Genomic DNA, 26453 nt, shown 5'->3' with positions numbered 1-26453 from the left:
ACCACCACATCGTGTGCAGGAGCTCCTACGCCATTTCTCACATAGCGGCCCTTACTAATGACTGTTTCTAAAGCTGCGCCAGAATTCAGGCGCACGGAGTTTTAGACAAAGTTACAAATAGTCTGTGCCTAAAAGAAAAAAAAGATCAAACAATCTTGGCAATTTTTTTTTTTTTTTTGCCTCAGTGGGCGTGGCTAGCGTCTGTCTTTTTCCAACACGTTTACGAAGCGTCCAACTACATGGATAGATTTTTGTTTTTATCCTGACTATGGTTAGATGATGCGGGGTGAACGTCTTTGAACAAAACCCATTTCTGAATGCAGACTGCTGCAGCTCTGCGCACGCAGCGGTGTTATGCTGGAGCCAAGGCATTTTATGGCACAAAATAACATGAACAGGGGGTCTTCATGGTTTTGCTCCCGTTTTGTGTTTAAAAAAAAAAAAAGAAATTAATCAGAATCAATCAGCGGTCTAATTATTGATTATTTTTCATACATGAAGCAGAGTTAAATTTGTGGCGCAAAATCATATTTTGGAATAAGGATTGATGCATTTTTGGCGTACAAAGCACAGATATCCAAAAATTGGCACATTGTTGGCGCACCTTTCCCATTTCTGGCTGCAGCGTCCATTGTCACATTGACAAGCCCGTGCGCCACATTTTCTAAATTTGGCACAATTTACGACTCAAGTTCAAAAAAGAATTGGCGCAATATACCCAATATTCATAGATAAGGCCAGTGTTCTTGTATTTCTATACTCTGGTAGCCGGACGTCTCGCTGTAGTAAGTATATAGCTATTTAGGGTTTTGTTGCCACTATAGCAGCGTGACCCAACTACTTCAACTAGAAGTCCGCTGGCTTGGGTCTACCGTCCGGTGAAGAACTGAACATCAACAGTAGCGATGTGAGATGACGGCGGTCACATGACTTCTCTGTATGACCACTTCCTTCAGCTGTCCAGGCTGCTCCCACTTCGGTGCAGGTGATGAACGCGGTCAGCACATGTACGGTTACAGCTAGTAGAGCCTCCTGTATCTGCGCCTGCGTTAGATGCGTTCAGCTGCACCGGCACGGAGGTGGAGGCTGCCTGATACAGCCACGTTACAGGGCTTGTAAGGACGAGGAGACCGGTCCAGTACTGTCGGGTCATGGAGAATTGTCAAGGAAAATGGCCCATCATACATAGCTACAACCTGTCCCAGGAGGTCTGGCCTGGGTAAAGGGCTTTTACGCGGGCCGATACATTTATTTGGATTCCTTCATCCAGCGGGAATGTGAGCGCTTATGGTTCGGTGTAAATGCATGTCGCGGCTCAGTTGCGCATCCGTTTGATTGCTGCTTGTTCAGCTTCTGCATGCATTCACTAGCGATGATTTTCCTGTGTAAAAGCAGGAACGATCGTTGCCGGGACGAGCTGTCGGGCATCTCTACGCCTTCACGTATTCCCTGTAAAAGGGCCTAAGGGCAGATCTTTGGAATTGGTTCCACTGTAGGGTTTAATTCCTAATTGCTGGGCTGCATCACTTTTTTTATCAGTTCCTGTTAATGATCGACCACAGAGAGCAACAGCTGCCTAATGTTCTCACCACCATCTCTAAACTAGCGCTTACGGTACGTGTAGAGGACGCCACCCTCCCATCCCAGCCTTTCTTATAAAGGTTGTCTTCATTTTAGGAACAATGCTGTACTCGGGCACATCCGTAAAGATGTCCTAAGGCCGCGTCACACAGGTATGTCACTCACTCAAATGAGGGGATAAAATCTGCAGCCGTCTGAGTTTTGCAGTTTGTCGTCTTCTATGGAAAAAACACTGTGCAAAAAAATATAAATACAATGGGCCCCTAGAAGGAGTTGTCATTTTGCTGCAAAACACAGGAAGTCTTATCATTACTCCTTACGGAGAGCCCCTAGAAGGTGCGTGAGGAGACTTATAAGGCCATTCATGCTTTTCTGGGAGAATACATACAAATAGGGAAGATGGAACAATACCTCTGCAGCGCCACCTATTGGAAGGCAGCATTCCTGCAAGTCAATGTACGACTCTTTATACAAGCCTTCTAACAATGACTGGGAATTATAAGCCAAAGCCAGAAAAACCATGCACAGGCAACTCTTTTAAGGCAATTGCCCCTCATCAGTGTGCAGTAGGTTTCTTGATTGGCTAGCGAGAGGCCAGTGATGTGGGCCAGGAAAGTTATAATCTCTCTCGGCATCTAGTTCCATCTCAGTCAGATATGTTAATGATGAACGATCTTGTTACCGGAGGCCCTAAAAGTTGTTACCCCCCCCCCCCCTCCCCACACCCACCCTATTGGCTTATAAGTGGCTTTCGGAGGCCCCTTGTTGGTAGTGACCTCTTCTTTGGCTTGTGTAGAGCTTGTTGACAACTAGATGCCTCTACGACGCAGAGAAGAGATTTCACCCCGTTACCAGAGTCTGAGAGGGGCGCATTATTGGGATGTGAGAAGTGGATTTGTGAGAGCACACAAGGTGACCGGGCTCAGGATGCCCCCTACAGACCACCAGTAGAGAGGAGCATCTAACCAGACTGTTAGCAGGTGTTGGGACTAGTGGATGTGTGAGGGCACACAAGGTGACTGGGCTTAGGACGCCCCCCTACAGACCACCAGTAGAGAGGAGCATCTGACCAGACTGTTAGGGGGTGTTGGGACCATCAGATGTGTGAGCACACAAGGTGACAGGGCTCGCACCTGGAGATGTCAGTGTGAGCGCCTCAATTCTGCCTTTGCCGTGGAGCGGCACCAGATAGGCACGGTGCAGCATCCGAGGAACAGGCCCACAGCCTAGGAGATGGCGGGGTAGATAAGGGCCTTGTCACAGTGGCGGTACCATCTCCTTCCCTGGGGGTGGGTAGTTCGGGACCTGTCCAAGTTACTGCTGGGGAAGGTCACAGGGAGAATGCAACTAGAGGTTACCTGCCATCTTGTCACTTGTGACATCACTGTTTCGTCCTCTGCGGTGAATCTCTGAAGTAAATAACTTAGTCCACACACAGGATTCTTACTGGACAAACTGAGAACGTTCGGTGATGTCCGTTTACTGTAACTTCAGCAAAGGTTCCATGTAGAACACTAGTTTGGCACAAATTACACTTCTAGAATGTGGGGTGACTGGGAGGACTTCTCGGGGTCATCCGGACAATCCACAGTCCCAGTTATCGGTGTGATCCTGCTCCCGGTGACTTTCTCCGTCCCAACATTCTAATGGTAAACACTCTGGTGCCTTTCTCTCTCAAGCAGCGGCCCTTATTTCTCTCTCACTCCGTGCTTAGTGGTAGCACCACCTCATCCTGGGTAGGGTAGACCCAGGCCAAGCAGAAGGGTATCGCTCAGCTTCTTCTATGCTTCACACACAGACCGATCAATGTGTGTGGGGTTCACTCGATTGCATTCTTGCTAACTGAGGCTGCCTGTCCACGAGCGTAGTGGTATTCCGCGGGAGCCGCCGCCCGGGAGCAGGAGCCGTCAGACGAATATCCGCAGTCAGCCTTATCTGATAGATGGGCTGACCATGGAGAATCACTGCAAGTCGCTGCATACTGCGATTTGCTGGCTGCGAGCGGAGAATCGCTATGATTCTCCACTCGTGGACAGTTGGGAAGTGCTCTCCATAGCAACGCTATGAAGAGCTTGAACTGTGTTTCCCGTGACCGAATTATCGCCGCGGGGAGCACAATTCAAACTCTCCCGTGGACAGGCAGTCTAACTCTCATTCTTTGTAAGCACTCCTTGCTACTTTTGCAGGAAGACTACGACTCTGCACTTTGCACAGACATGACAGTCACATGACACACAACAAGATACATTTTCCAGACCTAACCCAGACATTAACCCATTCAGTGCTGCAGAGATGCAATACACATACCAACTACACTCTACAATTAAGACACTGACAGGACAATGGCACGAGACAGATCTATAACATTATGGAGGGGCCCCACTAGTGCTGGGCCACTACTGTGGTATACAGTCCCCTAAAATCTGCTTTTGGGAGCTCTTAAACCCGTTGGTTTATGTTGTATAGACTTCCAACTTTCTGTACTTCATGGGGCATTGTTCTTGGCAATTATTAGTAGTGTTCGGTAAGATGGACCGTAGAACCTTCTTATATTCGGCTATTAGTGGACATACCGTGTCTTACGTGAGAAGACCGTTCTACAGACAGGATCTCTAGGACTGAAAGTCATTGTTTCGATACCAGTCTGCCTTCTGAGTGAAATGAATCCGTGCTAAGGAGACCTTTGCTCACAATGTCTGGGCTGGCACCCGGCCCTGGTTGGCATTGACCCAGATCGGGAGCTCGGTAGGATGAACGGAGCGGGTTAGTAGTGAATACAAGAGCAGGATGGTATTTTGAGAACCTTTGCTGTAATATTTAATAACTGTAGAGACCGCTGCCTCCTGATATCCCAGGCTTAGACGATCATGATACACAATGCACTCTCTGTACGGAGAACATTTACTTCTTTATGCTACCTGCTACATCAAGACGCTGGGAAACGCGAGGTATTCTGATAGTTGCTGGGTAACCCTGAAGGCTGCTGGCCTCCGTTCCATTGTGTGCGGATTACAGTCTGCACCTTTTTCATTAACTTGGACAGTATTTCTCAAATAAAAAGTTACTAGAGAAGTTTTGTCTTCTCTAAGGCCCCCTGTCCACGGCCGGCGAATCACACAGGCTTGAGCGGACTGAAGCTTTCCATAGCGTTGCTATGGAAAGCGCCTGTCCACGAGCGGAGAATCATCGCGATTCTCTGCTCGCGACCGGCAATTCGCAGCATGCTGTGAATTGCCCTGATTCTCCGCGGTCAGCCTACCTGTCAGATAGGCTCACCTGCGGAGAACCGTGTGCTGGCTCCTGCTCCCGGTCAGCGGCTTCCGTGGCAGAGCTCCCCGCGGGATACCACAACGCCTGTGGACAGGTGGCCTAAAGTAGTTGGATTTAGAGTGTTGGGCTGTAAAGACAAATGTCCATTCAGGTCAGCCTATTACCCCCCCCAATGTAAAAATAAAACCAATGAGGGAGAAGACTATTTTCCTCATGTAAGAGAAAAAATCCATCCTGACTCCAATCTTACAATTGAAATAATCCCCGGATCACCGACCCTTCTGAGTAATCGTTATATATTGAATTTGCCATCACCACTTCCTCAGGCAGAGAGTTCCACAGTCTCACTGCTCTTACAGTAAAGAACCCCCTTCTATTTTGGTGTAGAAACCTTCTTCGCTTTAGATGTAGAGGATGCTCCCTTGTTACAGTTCTGAAGTTGTGAGTGGTTGTCTCATCGGTGTCCTCACACGTGTCTGTGTTTGGCTCCTCCATATATCAGTCTGGCCTCTGCATGTTTGAGGGATATGTGGTGTATATGCCTACCCTCCTGTATCGGTACTATGGCCGCTTTCTGTGATTTTTATTTCTTTGGCTATTTGATAATTCCCTTTTCTGAGATTTTTTTTTTTCTTGTCACAGTCCGTGGTTTAATACATGATGGAAGAGATCTCTGTACTGACCCCTAATATATTATACATGGTTATTAGAGCGCCCCCTTGTTACAGTCCTCGGTATAATGGATGATGGGAGAGATCTCTGTAGTGACCCCTGATATATCTATACATAGTTATTAGAGCGCCCCCTTGTTACAGTCCTGGGTATAAATAGATGATGGTAGAGCTCTCTGTGCTGACCCCTGATATATCTATATAGTTATTAGAGCGCCCCCTTGTTACACTCCTGGGTATAAATAGATGATGGTTGGGATCTCTGTATTGTCCCCTGATATATTTATACATAGTTATTAGAGCGCCCCCTTGTTACACTCCTGGGTATAAATAGATGATGGTAGAGATCTCTGTACTGACCCCTGATACATCTATACATAGTTATTAGAGCGCCCCCTCGTTACAGTCCTGGTTATATTAGATGATGGGAGAGATCTCTGTATTGTCTCCTGATATAGTTATACATAGTTATTAGAATTGACAGCGGCATTGAAATCCCCCGAACGATGTTCAGGGGTCCCATACCCCCCCCCCCCCACATGAGATCGTAGGGAGCCATACAGGTGTCATGGTAGCCGGTCTCCTTCTGAAAGGCCCCAGGGCTGCCTTAGGAGACTGCCTATCAAGCCGTCCCCGTGGGGTGGCTTGATGGGCTTCCTGTCAGAATGCAGTATGATGTAATGGTATAGCATTACATCATACTGCAGGAGAGATCAAAGTATCGCTGGTTTTAGTCCCACAGGGGGGCTTAAAAAAGGGGGGAAAATAAGATCATTAAATGTTTTATTAATTTGAGAAAGGAAAAAAAAGTTAGTTTTTAACTCACCCCCCTTTCGCCAGATCTATAATAAAAAAAAAAAATCTAAGTCCTAAAAGAAAAATACATATTTGGCATGGCCGCATCTATAAAAGTCTAATCTATCATAGTAGCGCATTATTTACCCCGCACGGTGAACGTCATCCAAAAAAAAATGAACGCCAGAAAGGCACTTTTTCAGTTCCCGTCTCTCAGACAAAGTGCAATAAAAAGCGATCAAAAAGTTGCATGTATTCTGAATTGGTATAAATGTAAACTACAGGACATCCCGCAAAAAAATGAGCCCTCACACAACTACATCAACGGAAAAAAAAGGTTATTGTGCGCAGAAGATGGCGGCAGAAAATAATTTAGAATTAAATGTCTGAAAAAAATAGTACAGTAAAAAAAAACGAAGTTTGGTATGGTAGTAATCGTACCGACCCATAGAATAAAGTGATCAGGGCGTTTTTGTTGCAGTTTGTGCGCCGTAGAAACAAGATGCACTGAAAGATGGCTGAATGTCCTTTTTTTTTTTTTTTTTTTTTTTTCTCCTCATTTTACTCTACTTAAAATTTTTTTTTAAGTTTTTCAGTTCATTATATGGTGCATTAAGTAGCACCAAGGAAAAATACAACTCGTCCCACAAAAAACAAGCCCTCATACAGCGACGTCCATGGATGAATAAAGGAGTCATGTTTTGTTTTTTTTAAAGGGGGGGGAGGCGGGGGTATGAACAAATATATAAGGCGAAAAAAAAGGTCACGTCATTAAGGGGTTCAAGACTATCGGTGCGACCTATGCCCTTTAAAAGCCTTATCTGAGTGCGAGTACTGTATAATAGCTGCCCCCCTCCCCCCAATGACTTGTGGGATTATTTGTAGCACTTACACTTTTCAGCTATTTTATGTCACATCATGGTAGCGGCTGCCAGAATATTACCGCTAGCTCTGTGGTTGCATGAAAGTAGAGGATTTGGCGCTCTGGGTCAGAAAAGGGAAATTCTGACAAATTTAAGATATACTAAAAAAAATATATAATTCTGCAGTATTTTGGTGGTGTTTATTGTTACACTGCCGTTGATCGGCAGCGTATAGTCGCCATATTCCTGTTTCCTCCGGTGTTTACACGCAGCAGAGCGTTTGTCTGGAGTGTTTGCTGTCTATAGCTCGGGGTGCAGCGTGTGATGTTCTCGTGACAATGACTCATGGATCGGAGTGAAGAACCTCCATGGATGTAAGCAGCCCAAACCATTCTACACCGCAGTGATGGAAGAGGCGCACGACACCACACGATGGTTAAAGGTTCTGTTCACGCATTGTGGTTTTCTCGGTTTGCCTCTGCTAATCATATAGTAGTAAAAAGTGGTGCGCTGGGGCCGCGCTACTGGCGGCACACTGGGGCCCGGGGTCGCCCACTGACGGCGCGTGAACTGTCACTCTGACTAGCAGAACTTCAATGTGTAAAGTGGCCACAACATAAAAGTGGAGACCAGGAGTTAAGGTTGAACTGTCCTATTCCTGGTCTTTCCAACGGTCTCCCCCCTCCCTGCGGGTGGGCTCCCTGGGTTGTCGGACTGGATAGTTTGCAGGGTGCCCCAGATTTCTTAGAGATGCCCGGCCAGGAGATCTGTGCCAGGTAGTTGTCTTTCAAGTGGCATGAAAGGCGTAGATCTAATTCCAGAGATTTCTCAGCTTGCTAGCGTTCCTTGTAAGAGGGGTTCCCCACCGCGGGGATGGCCACATGCCAACCTTCTAGCAGGTAACAAGCGAAGCAGTGTCTACCACAAAAGCACAAGGCTGGCTTTGTAACGCAACGTCTCCGCGATCACAGAAGTTGGGTTTATATTGATTTTATCCGGGTCTCGGGTGGCGGGTTATGTAATTATTGTTCGATTGGCACCCGGCCAGGATCGGTCGTAAGAGCATTTGGGTCCTTTCATTGGCAAGAGGCCTGCAGGTCAGACCCCTCTAAATATTTGATGGCCTCTAATTGATTGTCCAATGTTGCCTTAGTGACCAAGCGATTTGTCATTGTTACATTGCAGGAGCCATAACGACAGCTGTATGAGGGCTTGTTTTTTGGGGGACAAGTTGTGTGTGTTTTTTTTTTTTTTTTGCACCACTCTAGGGGACATCTGATGGGTTGTAGAACTTGTACAAAATTTTGTTTAGGAGCAGAAGGAACCGCCGCTCCACGCCGGGAATTCAACCATTGTTTTGGGGTTTTGTTTTTATGGTGTTCACCATTCAGTGTAAATCTGAATCAGCGCCGTTACTGTGATACCAAGTTTATATAGATTTTTGTTTTACTACTTTTGAACAATAAGAACCCATTTTTAAAGAAAAACTATCAAATCCGCGTCTCCACATTCTAAGACCCGTAGCTCGTGTATTTCCCTGGCCACGGAGCTCGGTGAGGGCTTTTCTTTCTTTCCTTTCTTTCTTTCTTTCTTTCTTTCTTTCCTTCTTTCTTTTTCTTTCTTTCTTTCTTTCCTTCTTTCTTTTTCTTTCTTTCTTTCTTTCTTTCCTTTTTTTTTTTTTTTTTTTTTCACTTGAAATTAAACTTTATTTAACTTTCTTTTACTTTATTTGAAGTTCCTCGAGGGGACTTAAAGATTCGATTTGTTCGATCGCTGGGATAGCACACTGCATTCTACTAACCCTATGACATAAGCTTATTAGACTTGGTAGGAGGCAGAGTTTAACAGATTAAGTTACATGGCCACGAGAACCCATTAGTAGCTTGTGATCGCACTGTGGGGTGCTGATGGGTGACAGGAGTCCCTTTCCCGTCATCTGCTTTACATGCTGCTTTTGCTATTGATTGTGGCACATAAGGGGTTTTAACTGCCATGATCTGAGGTTTGTCCTGGCGGTTGGAGCAGGAGCCTGGCAGTCAGTTAAGTTGCTGCCTTAAAAAGATGTCTGTGCAGGTTTATAGCCTGTCAGTAAAAATGCCTAAGGGGTTAAGGTACCAGCCTACTCATTTAAAGGGCGTTAGTTGGCAGCTTAGACACTGCTGACCGCTCTGTGTAGGGGCTGCGAGCGGTTCTACAAGTTGTGTAGATCACTTTCGCCAACTAAAGTTGTTCAATCATGCGCCCCACTGCAAGTACCACGAGGGCAGGACTTCTCTCCGAAGTGCTCTCCATACTCTGCCAGCCATCATGGAGTAGCCATCTCGGCTACTCCGAGGTTAAGAGCCCGTGCCTACATGTGTGAGATATCAGTATTTTTTGACCCTCTTCCTCCTGTTCTACAGTCTCTGACCTCAGACCTGTTGGCTCACATGTCAGGAAGGTGTAGTAGAACCCCAGATCGGTGACCACATATATGCGGTGGTCAGCTGGTGACCAGTACAGTTCCAGAAGGAAGATGGGGGTGAAATCCTCACTGGTTCCCTAGAATTACTCAGCTATTAGCTATGTTACATTTCCATTTGACTAAGGCCCAAATGCCCACGGACGGAGTATCGCTGCAGTATTCACACCCAGACGCCTGCCACGAATTTTGCAGCAATGTCTGTAGACATGCTGTGTAAAAAAAAAAAAAAAAAAAAAAAGTTTCTCCCCTGCTCACGAACGGAAACTGCGTTCACCCCACCGGAAATCGCAGCATGTTCTACAATCACACGGGCAGCTTTCATTGCAGTCAATGGAAGCCATTCGTCCCTCGATATACCGCGCAGTGAGCACTGCAAAAGTATTGCGGGAATCCGCGTTATGGTCTGATTCCGCTGCGAGATTTCACAGTTGGAGTCCGACCAGGCCGCGGGCAGCAGCCCTAGAGGTCTCCTACTAGAGATGGATTTAACAGTTTGCTTTGCATACATTTAGATGGGTTTTCCCACCACTTGAAAATTGCTCCACAGCCCCTCTGTCCTTCCTGGCTGCTGCTGCTCAGGACATGTGACTGCTGCAGCCAATCACTGGCTATAGAAGGTCAAGTGTGTGGTCAGTGATTGGCTGCAGCAGTCACATGTCCTGAGCAGCAGCAGCCAGGAAGGTCAGAGAGGCTCTGAAGTTGTTTTAAGTCGTGGGAAAGCATCCCTGTGATAGAGACTGGTATACACTCATTGTACCGCCTCTAGCTTGGATACAAGATGTGAGGTGGGCTGCCATGGAGGCTCTAGTACCCTGTTGTACCGCCTCTAGCTTGGATACAAGATGTGATACAGGTGGGCATGATGGCTCTAGTACCCTGTTGTACTGCCTCTGGCTTGGATACCAGATGTGATACAGGTGGGCATGGAGGCTCTAGTACCCTGTTGTACCGCCTCTAGCTTGGATACAAGATGTGAGGTCGGCTGGCATAGAGGCTCTAGTACCCTGTTGTACCGCCTCTAGCTTGGATACAAGATGTGATACAGGTGGGCATGGAGGCTCTAGTACCCTGTTGTACCGCCTCTGGCTTGGATACAAGATGTGATACGGGCAGGCATGATGGCTCTAGTACCCTGTTGTACTGCCTCTAGCTTGGATGTAAGATGTGATACGGGCAGGCATGGAGGCTCTAGTACCCTGTTGTACCACCTCTTGCTTGAATACAAAATATGATACGGGCAGGCATGGAGGCTCTAGTACCCTGTTGTACTGCCTCTAGCTTGGATACAAGATGTGATACAGGTGGGCATGGAGGCTCTAGGACCCTGTTGTATTGCCTCTGGCTTGGATACCAGATGTGATACAGGTGGGCATGGAGGCTCTAGTACCCTGTTGTACCGCCTCTAGCTTGCATACAAGATGTGAGGTCGGCTGGCATAGAGGCTCTAGTACCCTGTTGTACCGCCTCTAGCTTGGATACAAGATGTGATACAGGTGGGCATGGAGGCTCTAGTACCCTGTTGTACCGCCTCTGGCTTGGATACAAGATGTGATACGGGCAGGCATGATGGCTCTAGTACCCTGTTGTACTGCCTCTAGCTTGGATGTAAGATGTGATACGGGCAGGCATGGAGGCTCTAGTACCCTGTTGTACCACCTCTTGCTTGAATACAAAATATGATACGGGCAGGCATGGAGGCTCTAGTACCCTGTTGTACCGCCTCTAGCTTGGATACAAGATGTGATACAGGTGGGCATGGAGGCTCTAGGACCCTGTTGTATTGCCTCTGGCTTGGATACCAGATGTGATACAGGTGGGCATGGAGGCTCTAGTACCCTGTTGTACCGCCTCTAGCTTGGATACAAGATGTGAGGTCGGCTGGCATAGAGGCTCTAGTACCCTGTTGTACCGCCTCTAGCTTGGATACAAGATGTGATACAGGTGGGCATGGAGGCTCTAGTACCCTGTTGTACTGCCTCTAGCTTGGATACAAGATGTGATACAGGTGGGCATGATGGCTCTAGTACCCTGTTGTACTGCCTCTGGCTTGGATACCAGATGTGATACAGGTGGGCATGGAGGCTCTAGTACCCTGTTGTACCGCCTCTAGCTTGGATACAAGATGTGAGTTCGGCTGGCATAGAGGCTCTAGTACCCTGTTGTACCGCCTCTAGCTTGGATACAAGATGTGATACGGGGAGGCATGGAGGCTCTAGTACCCTGTTGTACCACCTCTTGCTTGAATACAAAATATGATACGGGCAGGCATGGAGGCTCTAGTACCCTGTTGTATTGCCTCTGGCTTGGATACCAGATGTGATACAGGTGGGCATGGAGGCTCTAGTACCCTGTTGTACCGCCTCTAGCTTGGATACAAGATGTGAGGTCGGCTGGCATGGAGGCTCTAGTACCCTGTTGTACCGCCTCTGGCTTGGATACCAGATGTAATACAGGTGGGCATGGAGGCTCTAGTACCCTGTTGTACCGCCTCTAGCTTGGATACAAGATGTGATATAGGTAGGCATGGAGGCTCTAGTACCCTGTTGTACCACTTGCAGCTTAGATACAAGATGTGATACAGGCAGGCATGGAGGCTCTAGTACCCTGTTGTACTGCCTCTAGCTTGGATGTAAGATGTGATACGAGCGGACATGGAGGCTCTAGTATGCTGTTGTACTGCCTCTAGCTTGGATACAAGATGTGATACAGGTGGGCATGGAGGCTCTAGTACCCTGTTGTACCGCCTCTAGCTTGGATACAAGATGTGAGGTCGGCTGGCATGGAGGCTCTAGTACCCTGTTGTACCTCCTCTGGCTTGGATACCAGATGTAATACAGGTGGGCATGGAGGCTCTAGTACCCTGTTGTACCGCCTCTAGCTTGGATACAAGATGTGATATAGGTAGGCATGGAGGCTCTAGTACCCTGTTGTACCACTTGCAGCTTAGATACAAGATGTGATACAGGCAGGCATGGAGGCTCTAGTACCCTGTTGTACTGCCTCTAGCTTGGATGTAAGATGTGATACGGGCGGACATGGAGGCTCTAGTACCCTGTTGTACCACTTGCAGCTTAGATACAAGATGTGATACAGGCAGGCATGGAGGCTCTAGTACCCTGTTGTACTGCATCTAGCTTGGATGTAAGATGTGATACGGGCGGACATGGAGGCTCTAGTATGCTGCTGTACTGCCTCTAGATTGGATACAAGATGTGATACGGGGGGCATGGAGGCTCTAGTACCCTATTGTACTGCCTCTAGCTTGGATGTAAGATGTGATACGGGCGGACATGGAGGCTCTAGTATGCTGCTGTACTGCCTCTAGCTTGGATACAAGATGTGATACGGGTGGGCATGGAGGCTCTTGTACCCTGTTGTACCGCCTCTAGCTTGGATACAAGATGTGATATGGGTAGGCATGGAGGCTCTAGTACCCTGTTGTACCACCTCTGGCTTGGATACAGGAATTTAAATGCGACTTCCGCAGTCATCACCTGCATGGACGATCCATGGTATTCCACATCTATTGATAAAATAGAATGTTCGCATGTCCGCTCAGATGAGCAGATAGCAATTGCAATTTCCACAAGCGGACTTAAAATCGCAGCATGTTCTGTTTTTGTGCAGAATCAACAGACTGCTTCGGTTGAAGTCAATCTATATGCAATTGACCCGCTGTTAGGCCATCGGTACCGAGTCAGCACCCACTGACCGCGCTGGGGAAAAAAAAATATTTAGCAAGAAAAATCTGTACTGCGCATGACAGTGGACTTAGCAGCAATAGTTGCCCATCCCAGCAAGTCACCGTCCGCTGGGAGATCAGCATTGAAGGGTGATGATTTTTTTAATATAGTGGACCGTAGACAAAAAACAACCTAAATGGCTGCAGCGGGTTTGGGCACATAGAAGTGTTTTTTGTTTTTTTTCTGTTTTTTTTTTCCCAAGCATTCTAATTCCATACAATTGGAAGGTTCGTATAGTAAAAACGTACACAGGGATGGCGCTATCAGCCGACCGGTCCCGCGGCATTGTGGCGCCGTATTTTATATACACTAGCCTTATTACTATTTCCCTGCATTTTCCCACGGCGCTCTCCTGATGCTTCTTTTTTCCTTACATTTAGACTGGGAGGATGACGAATGAGTTGTGGACTTTGCTGACGCAGCGCTCACAAATATTACAATGAGTTATACCAGATTTTATTAATACATTTAAAAACAGTCCATCTGACGTGTTTCGAGGATAGACCCCCTTCTTCAGAAATGACAGAGGAGCACGCATTGTGTCAGTCCTCCTATCTGCGCTCCCCTCTAAACGGGGAATATTAACCCTATAAGCTGAAGGAGCCCGGCACTACCCCTTGCCTTGGCTTCTTACATTAAGGTCCAACTATAGGTGCAGGTTAATCACTTGACCTCTTGCTAGTGGGCACAGCCTCTTTGTAGTGGGCACAGCCTCTTTGTAGTGGGCACAGCCTTTTGTAATATAGACCTCCAACTTACTGCATGGACTGTTAAATTATAGCATGTTGCCCCCTTGCAGCCATCGCTGGGGGGACGCATACTGCATAATGTGGGGATGTTGCATGCAGAACGGCCTGCCATGATGTACTAAGCTGCTTCTAGTGGTCGGAGCGGGCAGCCGGATTACCATCCAGTAATTCCAGGTCTCTGCTGGGATTTGGAGCGCTTCATTAGGAAAAGGCTTCTGACTCCTATTAAGATGGATATGGATGTACTTGGGAATTAGTCGGCATGGAGCTCTGGACGCATCTACATGAAGAACACATGATGTGTTCTCAACTGCCCGTCTACTGTTCATCACGGAAGTGCTGATTTATTAATGAGCCTAATTGTGTTCACAAACTTGTCAAAGTTGTCGTCCCCCCCCCCCCAGTTTTTTTCCTTGAGTGGTGAGGTTGATAGCGAAAGTGTCTTATAAAAATATCATCCTATCTTGGCCGCTCTGCTGTGCAAATAGTGCCTCCCTGCAGCCCCAACTCTGTAAGACAAGACTTCTTTTGTTCCTGTGCCCCCAGCCTGAGTTCGCTTGGCATTGAATGGGCACAAATGCACCCGCAAGTTCTTTTATAGACCATCTTTATCATTGCTCTATTATTTTCCCATGCTACCTTTCCAAGTTATAATTATAGTTTAGAAGTTTGCTACATACATAGAGGATTACAAGAAGTAGTCCTGGTCATTTATGAGCTGCAGGTTAGCCACACCCACCCTACCATCCAGCCAATGATTGTCAGCTCTCTATGCAAGTCAGTAGGCAGTCAGCAGTCAATCAGTGGTGGAGAGTGGGCTTGGTAGACCTAGCCTGCAGCTCATGAATATTCAGGACTACTTCTTGTAATCCTCTGTGCATGTGTTGCCACTGATGAAAGGCATGTTTCTCCAAACCTCCTACACGGATCCACACAGCAGCCATATGACATTTATATGTGTGACTGTCACTACTTTGTACTGTCCTCAGTGAGGGGTGCAAAAAGATGGTGACCAAGTCTTTAAGGGTGCGTTCACATGGGCGAGTGTTGTCCAATCACGATGAAAAGGATTTCAATGTGTTTTCAGTCATATGAACAATGTTTCTGTCACAGTGATGCTGCGAGATTCAAAAATCGCTGCTTGTCTTGTTTTGTAGTGATTTTTTTTTTTTTTCTCATGAGGAATCGCCCGTTTATTCCTAAGGGGTCTTTTAAATGAATAAATCGCACTTGAATGCAACTATGGAAACTTTTGTAATCGCTTATGACTTTACACGCGTGAAGATTCCAAGTGCATACATGCAATACGGTTTTTCTTTTTTAAAGAAAAATGCGTTGCGCTCGCATCCAGAATAGTATGAAGGGCTTATTCACACCAACATATTTGCACAAAGTCATTCTGTCATTAAAAAAAAAAATTCTATACTCTCCTATTCTTCCCCTGTCAGTCTTCCTACAGCATCTTCTCCCGGGTTCTGCAGTCCTCCAGGTCACCTCACCTCCAGCCCACCGATGTCTGTCTGTTTTTTTTCCTTTCTTTTTCTTCTGGTGACTAAAGGCATTCTCTGGCATTCTCCTGTGAACAATCGTGGTGAGACACCGCACATTCACAGTCTCGGCAATAGCTCGGCATTCCTTGCTAAGCAGTGAATGCTACATCACTAGTGACCGGGTACACTGACCTGCAGGGAGAATGCAGAGATTGGACGCTTCATAACAGGAAAAAGAGGATCAGGCTGGTTGGAGGTGAGGGGACCTGGGGGCCTAGAGAAGATCCGATAAGATGACTGCCTGGTGGTGGTGGTGGTGGTGGTGGGTGTTATTTTTTTTGAGCATGATTGTTTGGTTTTTATTTTGCATGCCTAATATGCATATATAAAAGACGCAGTAAATACACGTACAGGCACATGCATAAACGCAACACCTATCGTTTAAATGTGCAGTGCAAATGCGCTTACGCCGTAAGCGATTGTAAGAGATTGCTCTGATTGGCTAAGCCAGCACTCGAGAACCAATCTGAGTCAGCGCTTGATGCACCAATCGCAGCCCCATTTATTCTGCCTGCTAGGTGAGGATTGATTCTTTTTTTTTTTTAAACCTCGTGTAGCCAGGGCATTTAACGCTGTCAAAAACGTGGCACCAAGTTGTTCCCCACTTTCAGCAGCGCTGAAAACGCTGTCCATTCATTTCAATGGGTGATGCAGAAGCGTTAAAAAAATCTGAAAAGCCCAAAAATAGAATGTGCACCCCTTTTCAGCGCTGCGATCGAGCTTGTAGTTGTCAGTTCTGTCTTGGCTCTGTGTGGTTTCAGGACTTCTCATACCAATCCGTAAAGCAATGTCCTTGGGCTTTAGCTGTGACCCTCAGATAGTGAAAGAAATTACTTGGCCAAACTGAGAAAAAATGCTGCAGTGAAGAACTCTTGTTATACATAAAGCTGGATATCTGGATAATTCCACTAACCCAAACTATACTTGTTAGGCCTCGTCCACATGGGCGACATGGCATCGCTGGTCCGTGCGACATCGCTGTGACTTATCGTGGTGATACCGCGGTTTTGTAGCACCACATGCGAGGATTTTCGGGGGAGGCTTGAAATTTAAGCCCTTCCCCGAAAACAAGCTGTAGCTGAAGAAGAAAAAAAAAAAAAAAACACACATACATCACCTGATCCCCCGCTGTCAGCCCGGCCGCATCTTGTTCCCGGCAGTGATCTTCTCTTCTGGCTGGGAATTCAAAAATTCCCACCTCCTGGAATAGCTGGCTGTGATTGGCTGTCGCTTAGCCAATCACAGCTAGCGCTCGATGAATGGCAGTGATTGAACCAATCACAGCCATTCATCGAGTGCTGGCTGTGATTAAGTGTCAGCCAATCACAGCCAGCACTCCATGAATGGCTGTGACTGGTTCAATCACTGCCATTAATCGAGCGCTGGCTGTGATTGGCTGATGCTTAGCCAATCACAGCCAGCGCTTCAAGGAGGTGGGGATTTTTGAATCCACGGCCAGAAGAGAAGATCACTGCCGGGGACCCCAGAAGAAGATACGGCCGGGCTGACAGCGGGGGGACAGGTGATGTATGAGCATTTTTTTTTTTTTTTTTTTGCAGCCAGGCTTAGATTAGGGCTTTGACAGTAGGATTTCCTACTGTCAGTTGCATCGCACGGAAATCGCGGTTTCATGCGATGCAACAGAGAGGAAGGCTCCATAGGGAAACATGGGCTACAAAACTTCACGAGTCGTGTGCATATCACCGGACCCGTGAGGTTTGTGTGTCGTTTTGTAGCATGCGACAAAACATCGCATGTGTGAAGTAGCCCATAGGAAAGCATGTGCTTCTCATACATGCGGTTTGTAGCAACACTACAAAATCGTGCGACTTTGTTGCTCGTGTGAACGAGGCCTTACTGAAACACAGTTGATCTGAAATGTAACAGATTAGAGATGTTCTTCCAATAGTCTGTAGTCTGCTTCAGTCATAGAGCCCCTAGAGCGAGCCGCCCTCTAGGAGTTGCTAAATGACCTAAAAACCATGTCCGCTGATCCTGATGAAGAATGGAGTCAACCTTGAGCCTGAACCATGCAGGGATTATTGAACTTGCAACCTTCAAGTCATGAGCGAGAGCTTAGGACTGCATTACTGCTGCCTTAACACTCTGTCACACACTGAAATATTGTGTCTTAATATGTTGTTAAGGCAGTAAATGTGGTTTAGAAGGTTTTATTCATACGGTAAACAGAATTGTCATCAAGTTGTTACAATGTAATCTATGCCGAACCTCTAACAGCGCTGCTAATGAGATTTCCTTATCACTAATTAGTTTTAGAATACTTGCTCGATACCTTCTACAATCTGTTTGGAGTTTTCCCATGCTGTATTGAAATGAGTTGAAGATACCTGTAGTTCGGCCCCCCCCCCCCACCCCTCCCGCTCAGTGCTGTGCCCATCTCGCCCTTGTTGATTGGCATGCATGCTGACTTCTCCGACGTTATCCCGCACAGGAGCTGTAGCAAAACCTTCTACTGGTTGTAAAGATGAGATGACTGGGAGTAACGATCCGCAAGGCGCATGCGCCGTATGCCGCTGAAGTTACAGCTAGTAATGGAGAGCCGAGGGGTGCGGGCAGGGTGTGCTACGGCGCCTGTGCAGGACTACAGCGAAGAAGAGAAATCCTTGCGCATGCCAATCAAGAACAGCGGTGAGCCTGGCGCAGCGCTGAGGGAAAATCTGGCTCTTTTCCTACGCTGTATTTTAATGAGCTGAAATCTTCATAAGTAGATTGTAAAGGTACCAGGACACGGCCGGCCAAACCAGAGGGCAATGAGGAAGTCTCATGAGCTGTTAAGGGGACTGCATTGTAAAAATGGGACAGGTTTCCTTTAAAATTGAAATTTATATGTAGAAATACTGAATTCTTGCTCCTATAAATAACGTATGTTGCCTTCGCTTAGGGTGATTTCACATCCGGTTGGGAAGCAGGAAAGGAAAATCCCAGCAGCCAGACACCCTACTGCCTATACCGGGGTCCGTCCGCTTTCTGCCCAGCTGCCCGGCTTTTCCATGCAGCACTTTTTCTTCCGGTATTTTGAGCCAGATCTGCGGCAGAACCTCCGACTGGGGGTCCAACGGTGATGTGAAACCAACATTATCCTGACAATAGGCTGGTATGACTTTGTCGGGATATGATGGGCAGATGGAGACTGTCCTTCAAGCAACATCTACCATCAAAAAGGGCCCGACATGGGCTAAAGTTATAAACTTCGTGAAAGTGAAACCGCATGCTGCCACTTTCAGAATTTATGTAGGGAGGACAGTTAAATCAGTCACCCTAATCTGACTGTAAGTGGTAAAATTGGGAGATAATCCAGCTGTTCCTGTACAAGGAGTATAGGGGAACACAATCGAGTGCCTCATCAGGCATCGGAGCCCTTGGAACAATCTGGAAAAATAGAGGGCTTTCCACTGCAGCTGGCGGGAAAACAAATTCTGAAGAGTAGCTGCCTTTTCTCAAAGTGCTGTCAGTTAAATATAGAGACCGAAAAGAGGTTTGTCCTAAGTGCAGTCCATACAGTGTTGACAGAGGCCGACGGGGAGAAGAGGGGGTCTGCATCCGACCAGCAAAAGTCAGTGTGCCGAATAAATGACAATAATTTAATGGGAAGGGGGGGGGGGGGTTGATTTAGCAGACCAAATATTGCAGCTATTTGGTTAAACGGAAAACAAGATCCTGGTATGAAGGTGGCAATGGTACTAGTGCAGTATGTCTCCACCAGGAGTATGGGTGTGGGCAGCCTTAGCGACAGGTCACGCCCAGAACTCTAAAGAGCCCCTGATTTGGTCCCCCACACACGCCTTCACAGGGTGAATGGGGAGGATTTAGGCTGCTGACTGTCCCTCCTTCACCTCAGGCTGTCTATCATTGTATAACCCAGAAGGATTATGGAGATAAAATGGTGACGGTGCTACTGCATCCCGGAGCACAGCTCACTGCCCTACAGAGAAAGTGACGCCGGGTCTTCTACAGAGGAACACTGCTCACTGCCACCTGTACAGCCGTTATGGAGAAGGGCAGGCGGCGAGCTCTTGTCTTTTTTTTTTTTTTTTTACTATTGTGTGAGACTGATGTAATGGAGCAGATGCTGGTGGTTTGCGGTGTGTGAGGCGTGGGCTGCCAGCGGTCATGGAATGGAGCAGTGTCGGGCTGCCAGAGGTCATGTAATGGAGCAGATGGTGGTGGTGTGCGGTGTGTGAGACGCGGGCTGCCAGCGGTCATGGAATGGAGCAGTGTCGGGCTGCCAGAGGTCATGTAATGGAGCAGATGGTGGTGATGTGCGGTGTGTGAGACACGGGCTGCCAGCGGTCATGGAATGGAGCAGTGTCGGGCTGCCAGAGGTCATGTAATGGAGCAGATGGTGGTGATGTGCGGTGTGTGAGACGCGGGCTGCCAGCGGTCATGTAATGGAGCAGTGTCGGGCTGCCAGAGGTCATGTAATGGAGAAGATGCTGGTGGTGTGAGATGTGGGCTGCTGATGGGCATGTAATGGTGCAGATTATAATGGAGCAGTATCCAATTGGGAGTTTTTTAAGACTTTAGGGTGTGACCTGTCGCTAAGCGCGGGCACACCCATACTTCCGGTGGAGACATACTGCACTAGTACCCTCATTCCGATAAAAGTTCATAATTTTGTCCAGTACAAAAAGAGAGGCAGAGATTCTTCTTTTGATGTAATTGCACAGCTTCTCTCTTAAACTGAAGCCCCAGGCTTTGCTGCGACCTGAAGATTTCCAAAGACTAGAAGAAAAACCTTTTATTGCCCAGTACCTGTCACAGCCAGTAAGGAAAAGCTGGAGACTCGGAGATTCGCACTACTATTGCCCCAAGTGCCCCGCAGCCCGACCTCCGCAGCCATCCATGTTTTCAGAGGTTTCACTCGCCCACATTATTAAAAAAAAACCTCATTTCTATGCGCCGTTCAGTTGTTTCCTCATCATCCACCTTATTTACTCGCTGGGAGGTCATTTTTATTCATTTCATGAATCCAGTTTTTTAGTTGCCTAGTATTATAAACTCATCTTCCGTAACAGCGGGAGATTGATGGTTGTTTTACGCCCTGCTGGCGACAAAGTAGTAAATTGGCATATCACTAGACACGACCGAAATGTTCCATCATGCAGATTTAAAATGTTACAAATTCCAATTTGCTTCCATATTTTTCCGTTTCATCATCTATTAACACCACATCTAAACCCTCAGTCCCACCATAAGCAGATGGATGTATGAAGAGGTCTAACTTTCCTAGTACCCCTTTCCATATGGGCCCTGCCATGTGTCCAGATGTAAGATTAGGGCCACAATTGGCACATTTCTGAGATCATAAGAAACGGGGGTGTCAATTTAGGCACAAATCCACTGGGAAAAAAATCGCTCATGTATCTGACTCCACTCAAATGAATGGGGTTATGTGTGATTTGTTTCTCGCAACGCACAGATCTCTCACGATTTTCTCAGCTGTGTAAAAGTGACAACAGGCTGCCTGTCCACAGGTGATATGTCACTGCGTTATCCGCAATGATGATCCGGCCGTGGGTAACGCAGTGAACGCTTTCCATAGGCTAACTATGGAAAGCGCAACACCGCTGTCCACGAGCAGAGAACCAGAGCGATTCTCGCGGGATTCAAATCGCGGCATGCTGCGATTCTCTGTAGTGAGCCTGTCAATTAGATAGGCTCATCGCAGAGACACGTCAGTGCTTCCCCCTCCTCCCCACGGTTGAATATTGCTAGCGATATTCCGTCATGGCCGTGGACAGGCAGCCTTAGGCCGGCTGTCCATGGGTGATGTGGTGTCCCGTGGCGAAGCTCCGCTGCCCGGGAGCAGGAACCGCTGCCGTATCTCCGCCGGTCAGCCCTATCTAATAGATAGGCTGACTGCGGAGAATTGGGGCACTTTGCAGCATGCAATGATTCTCCGCTCGTGGACAGGTGCCGGCGCTTTCCATAGCAATGCTTTGAGAAGCGTCGGCCGGCGTGATCCGCCGGCGAAATCACTGCCGTGGACAGGGGGCCTTAGTCTGACAAATGTAACAGAAGCTGTAGTTCAAAAGTCTGAAATCCGTCCCTATGGAAGCGCTAAGAAACTACAGTGGTTTTTACATGAAGGTACCAGTAAAGGGCACCAGTTATGGCGTAGGGTATTCTGGTATAATCGGTGCGTACAGCTGGGTCTCTGTACAATTGTAGCTAATGTCGTGTAGGGGAAGCCTGCAACTTTTAATTAATTTAAAGGGGACCAGTCAACAGCTAATAGCACTGTAGTCTGAGTTATGGTGCTCAGGAGGCCACCGCGGCATTCTTTATACTTGCCCACCTCCTGGTGCCCGCATTGTCTGCCCCAAAAGTCGGCTCATGGACCGGTTCATCAGACTCAAAGCTGTAGGATGTGTTTTTGCTCCCATAGAGGTGAATGGGAGCGCACGGACAGAGCCTGCAGCTTTGAGTCTGATGGCACAGTCCATGTGACAACATTTGGGGCAGACAATGCGTACAAGTGAAGAAGAAGAAGAAAAAAACTACCCGGGCCCCTGGGAACCTGCCCTATGAGCGCCATAACTTAGTTCATGCTGCTCATGGCTTTAGGATAGGCCACCAATACAATGAGTGGCCGGGAACTCGCATTGATTAGCAGAATTGTGCATCTAGGCCTGGGGTCCACAAGGTTCCAGCAAGCAGTGCTCTGTGACTTACACCACTCCCAGGAGCCACCATTAAACTGGTATTAATTTCTGAGACCTTTATTGCATATTAAATTAGACTACACCGGAGAGAGCTACATGTATAGATGGCGTCCTCCGACTCGTATATCCCTTCCCAGAGTGCCAAATCTGGGCCAAGGGACCCTCTGATATATGAAGGATCGCAGATTGGCTGTCTAGTGCGCAGTTAGTAGTTGCCCTTTTCCACTCCTCTCCCCAACATGAAGGCTACATATGAGCAGCCACGTGTAGACAAGTCTTGCTGTGTCAGTCCGGGACCACCCAGAATGGCATTCTGAGCCACACGTGGCCACCTGGATGCTGGTTGTACACCTCTCATCCGGCCTAGTGGCTCTGCCTGACCAACATGTGAACTGGTCATTTCATGGGCTTCCTGTGATTTATGGGTTACTCTTATTTGGTTGAACATTAATAGTTTAGAAGGGACATTAATTTACACTTCATCTGCATTAATTGTATCCGCTGGCGCTGAACCAGGCATTGTGCTAATAGCGCATTGTTGGAGTCGTTGAGGAACTCGCGGGCAGTCTTCACCGTGACACAAGGGGTCGTTGTGACCCAATTCAGGAGTTAGCCATTTCCTAAATAAAGTGCGTGTCGTCACACCGCTGGGTAATACGGGAGGAGAAAACCTCCCAACTCTTCTGTACGGGCCGGGGAACATTTGCATCTTCGGGCTTCTCTCGGTTCCGTTTCTCTGCTCCCCCATTGATTTCAGTGAGTTTTCAAAAACTTGTATTTTCCGTTTTGCTTCTGTTTCTTTGTATTTCTTTAACTGTAATGAATGGCGCGGTCCGCTGTGCTAGTTGTTCCAGTACAAAGCTGAAGGGAACCGAAGCAAAGTGAAAGCATTCAGGTGTTTAAAAAGTTTATGGTACATTAAATGCCATCAAAAAGTACAACTTATCCCCCCAAAAACAAGCGCTCGTATAACTATATTGATGGAAAAATGCGTTATGGCCCTTGGAAGGCAGGGATGAAAAACGAAAATGGCATCTTGGCTCTTTCTTCGGCATGGGAGCTCACAATCAGAGTGCCATGATGCCAGGAGTTTGGGAACGGGATGTTGGAGCCGCTGATTGTTGTAACAGCAGCCATCACCGAAAGACAGATGACTGCTGCAGACAAACAGCGGGACCACAGCGGGACTGCAGCGCTGGATCCCATTTAGCAGCAGAGGGGTAAGTACAGCTCTGCTTATTTTACTACAGACAGGCCTATTAAAGGCATGTTGTCTGGTAACCCCTTTAATATTGTATGGAGACATGGAAAGCCCAAAGCGAAGGGCAGTTGGTGAGGTAATTCTTCTATATCTGGTTCTGTATAGTAGATGCCCGCCTGTATGCTCAGTCTGGTTCCATATAACATATGCCCGCCTGTATGCTCAGTCTGGTTCCATATAACATGTGCCCGCCTGTATGCTCAGTCTGGTTCTGTATAGCAGGTGCCCGCCTGTATGCTCAGTCTGGTTCTGTATAGCAGGTGCCTGCCTGTGCGCGCTCAGTCTGGTTCCGTATAGCAGATGCCCGCCTGTGCGCGCCCAGTCTGGTTCCGTCGTAATAGCAGGTGCCCGCCTGTGCGCGCTCAGTCTGGTTCCGTCGTAATAGCAGGTGCCCGCCTGTGCGCGCTCAGTCTGGTTTTGTATAGCAGGTGCCCGCCTGTGCACGCTCAGTCTGGTTTTGTATAGCAGGTGCCCGCCTGTGCACGCTCAGTCTGGTTTTGTATAGCAGGTGCCCGCCTGTGCACGCTCAGTCTGGTTTTGTATAGCAGGTGCCCGCCTGTGCGCGCTCAGTCTGGTTCTGTATAGCAGGTGCCCGCCTGTGCGCGCTTAGTCTGGTTCTGTATAGCAGGTGCCCGCCTGTGCGCGCTCAGTCTGGTTCCGTATAGCAGGTGCCCGCCTGTGGGCTTGAACAATGATGCATAATAGATGGCTGAAGGTGTGATAAATCACAATACCAGAGGTATACTTTAACTATATAGGCGCATTCATTAGACACCTTGCACAGCCGCACTGATGATTGGTGAGAATCAGTATCCTTAACACATTTTCCTTTTAAAAAAAAAAAAAAAGTCAGACGAGCGGCATCCATTCTAATATATTTGGCATCCGTTCTAATATATTCGGCATCCGTTCTAATATATGCGGCATCCATTCTAATATATTCGGCATCCATTCTGGTATTCGGAAGGTGCTCAACAGTCAGAAGAAAATCAATCCTCGTCTTCCATTGTGCCGTCTGTCTAGACTCCCGTCATTGTTCTGTATGATGTGTTTCCTCCGGGATTGGAGTATTGTCTGTCTAGAATCCTCCATAGTGACAGGAGGTTTACTGACTGACGCGGTACGGAGTAATTATATCGCGTAGGCCGCACCGTTTAGTACTTGATGATAGATAGCGGCACATTTCAATGGGAAAGCAATTTCTTGGGCTCAGTTGATACGGTCGGATTGTGTTGCCTACATGACCGACGCAGCGACCGTGTTGTTGGGGGCTTTTGGCGCCCACTGAATTGCACATTTAGTCCACTTATTTTTATTTTCCGTAAGCTAAGTTATTTCGCCCCGTTACATACGGTGGTGAAAAGTGGACGGGCAGCACTTTTTTCCTTAAAAATGAGAAAAAGTCCTTAATTCACAGTCCCATCAGAAGTTGCACAACCTTTCCTGCTTCTCTTCAGGCCGCCCACACATGAACGGGTCGGATGCCCACATGCCGGAGCCCACAGCGGAATCCAACACTAACCGCTGCGGCATGCACGCGTACCTGGTACTCTTTTTCAGAATCTGGACACGGCGGCTTGCGGTCGGACATACACAGTACAGATTTTTTTATTATTTTTTTCTGTGCCGTCGCTAGGTGGTGGCACGGAATCTGCGACCTGTCAACAATATTAATTGCAGACGGGCCGCAGGTCAGATGGCTTCCATTGACTTCAGTGGAAGCTGTCCATGCGGGCACCGCACAAAAAGAGAATATGCTGCGGATTTTCCTCCACTCTCGCAAATTGCAATTTGTTTCCGCTTGTGTGCAGGAAGAAGCGATATGAACAGTATTTGCTCCGGTACCGCGGTGCAGTTGCCTGGTGCCAATTGCGCACTGCCAATCTGTTTGTGTACAGGCGGCTTTGGACAATTTGTACATTGGCGCACATTTTCTGCTTTAGGATGTAGTTAAAAGATGGGAGCGTTTGCGACACTTCTATGAAGAGTGCCGTATTTGCCGATCCACAATACCAGCAGTCTGCTAAGGCAGGGGTCCCCAACTCCAGTCCTCAGGGACCACCAACAGGTCATGTTTTCAGGATATCCTATGGTAAGAACACCTGTGGCAATGTCTGAGGCACTGACCATAATTGCATCACTTGTGCAACACTGAGGAAATCCTGAAAACATGACCTGTTGGCGGTCCCTGAGGACTGGAGTTGGGGAACACTGTGCTAAGGAGCGGCTGGACATGGTAGAATAAGTCACATGCTGCTGTAGACGCAGTGCGGTGACCGTAAAATAGGGACCATCATTCCATAATCGCCACTTTTCTAAATTTGGCATAAATCTCTTGATCTTCTAAGAATGGCGGACGTTCATTAAGTCCCGTCTGCCCGCTGCTCTCCATGCTCTACCGCTCAGCTCTGATGTCTGCTTTGCTGTCTTCACAGGCGTTAAATCGGGGGATCGCTGCGGTTAAAGAGGATGCCATCGAGATGCTGGCCAGCTATGGACTGGCATACTCCCTCATGAAGTTCTTCACGGGTCCTATGAGCGACTTCAAGAATGTAGGACTTGTGTTTGTGAACAGTAAGAAGGACCGACGGAAGGCCGTGCTGTGTATGGTGGTCGCTGGCGTCGTTGCCGCCGTCTTTCACACGCTCATCGGTATGTACTCTACACTTTTGCTGATAGACCGCTGCATCGCACGCCGCTAGAAGCGCAGGGATGGGGTAGTGAAAATTGGGCTTTCAAAAAGATTTTGACTCTCAGTCCTGGAACATACAAGGTGGCCACAAGAATGAGCCGAGCGCCGCACTGTTATGGAAGCTGGCC

At 47.7% G+C, this 26453-nt stretch overlaps 1 protein-coding gene across 1 annotated transcript in view; it reads left to right on the top strand.

Moving 5' to 3' along the window:
• Positions 1 to 26453, top strand: part of ANKH (ANKH inorganic pyrophosphate transport regulator) — a 115025-nt gene that overhangs the window by 34544 nt on the left and 54028 nt on the right. Inside the window, exon 2 of the mRNA XM_066579195.1 lies at positions 26069 to 26285. Coding sequence (XP_066435292.1) covers positions 26069 to 26285 — 217 coding nt within the window. The remainder of the gene's footprint in view (positions 1 to 26068; positions 26286 to 26453) is intronic.

The sequence above is a fragment of the Eleutherodactylus coqui genome, chromosome 9 (genome assembly GCF_035609145.1).
Source record: "Eleutherodactylus coqui strain aEleCoq1 chromosome 9, aEleCoq1.hap1, whole genome shotgun sequence".
Classification (NCBI taxonomy): domain Eukaryota; kingdom Metazoa; phylum Chordata; class Amphibia; order Anura; family Eleutherodactylidae; genus Eleutherodactylus; species Eleutherodactylus coqui.
The sequence above is the reverse complement of the archived record's forward strand: the minus strand, read 5'-3'. Positions and strand labels throughout refer to the sequence as shown.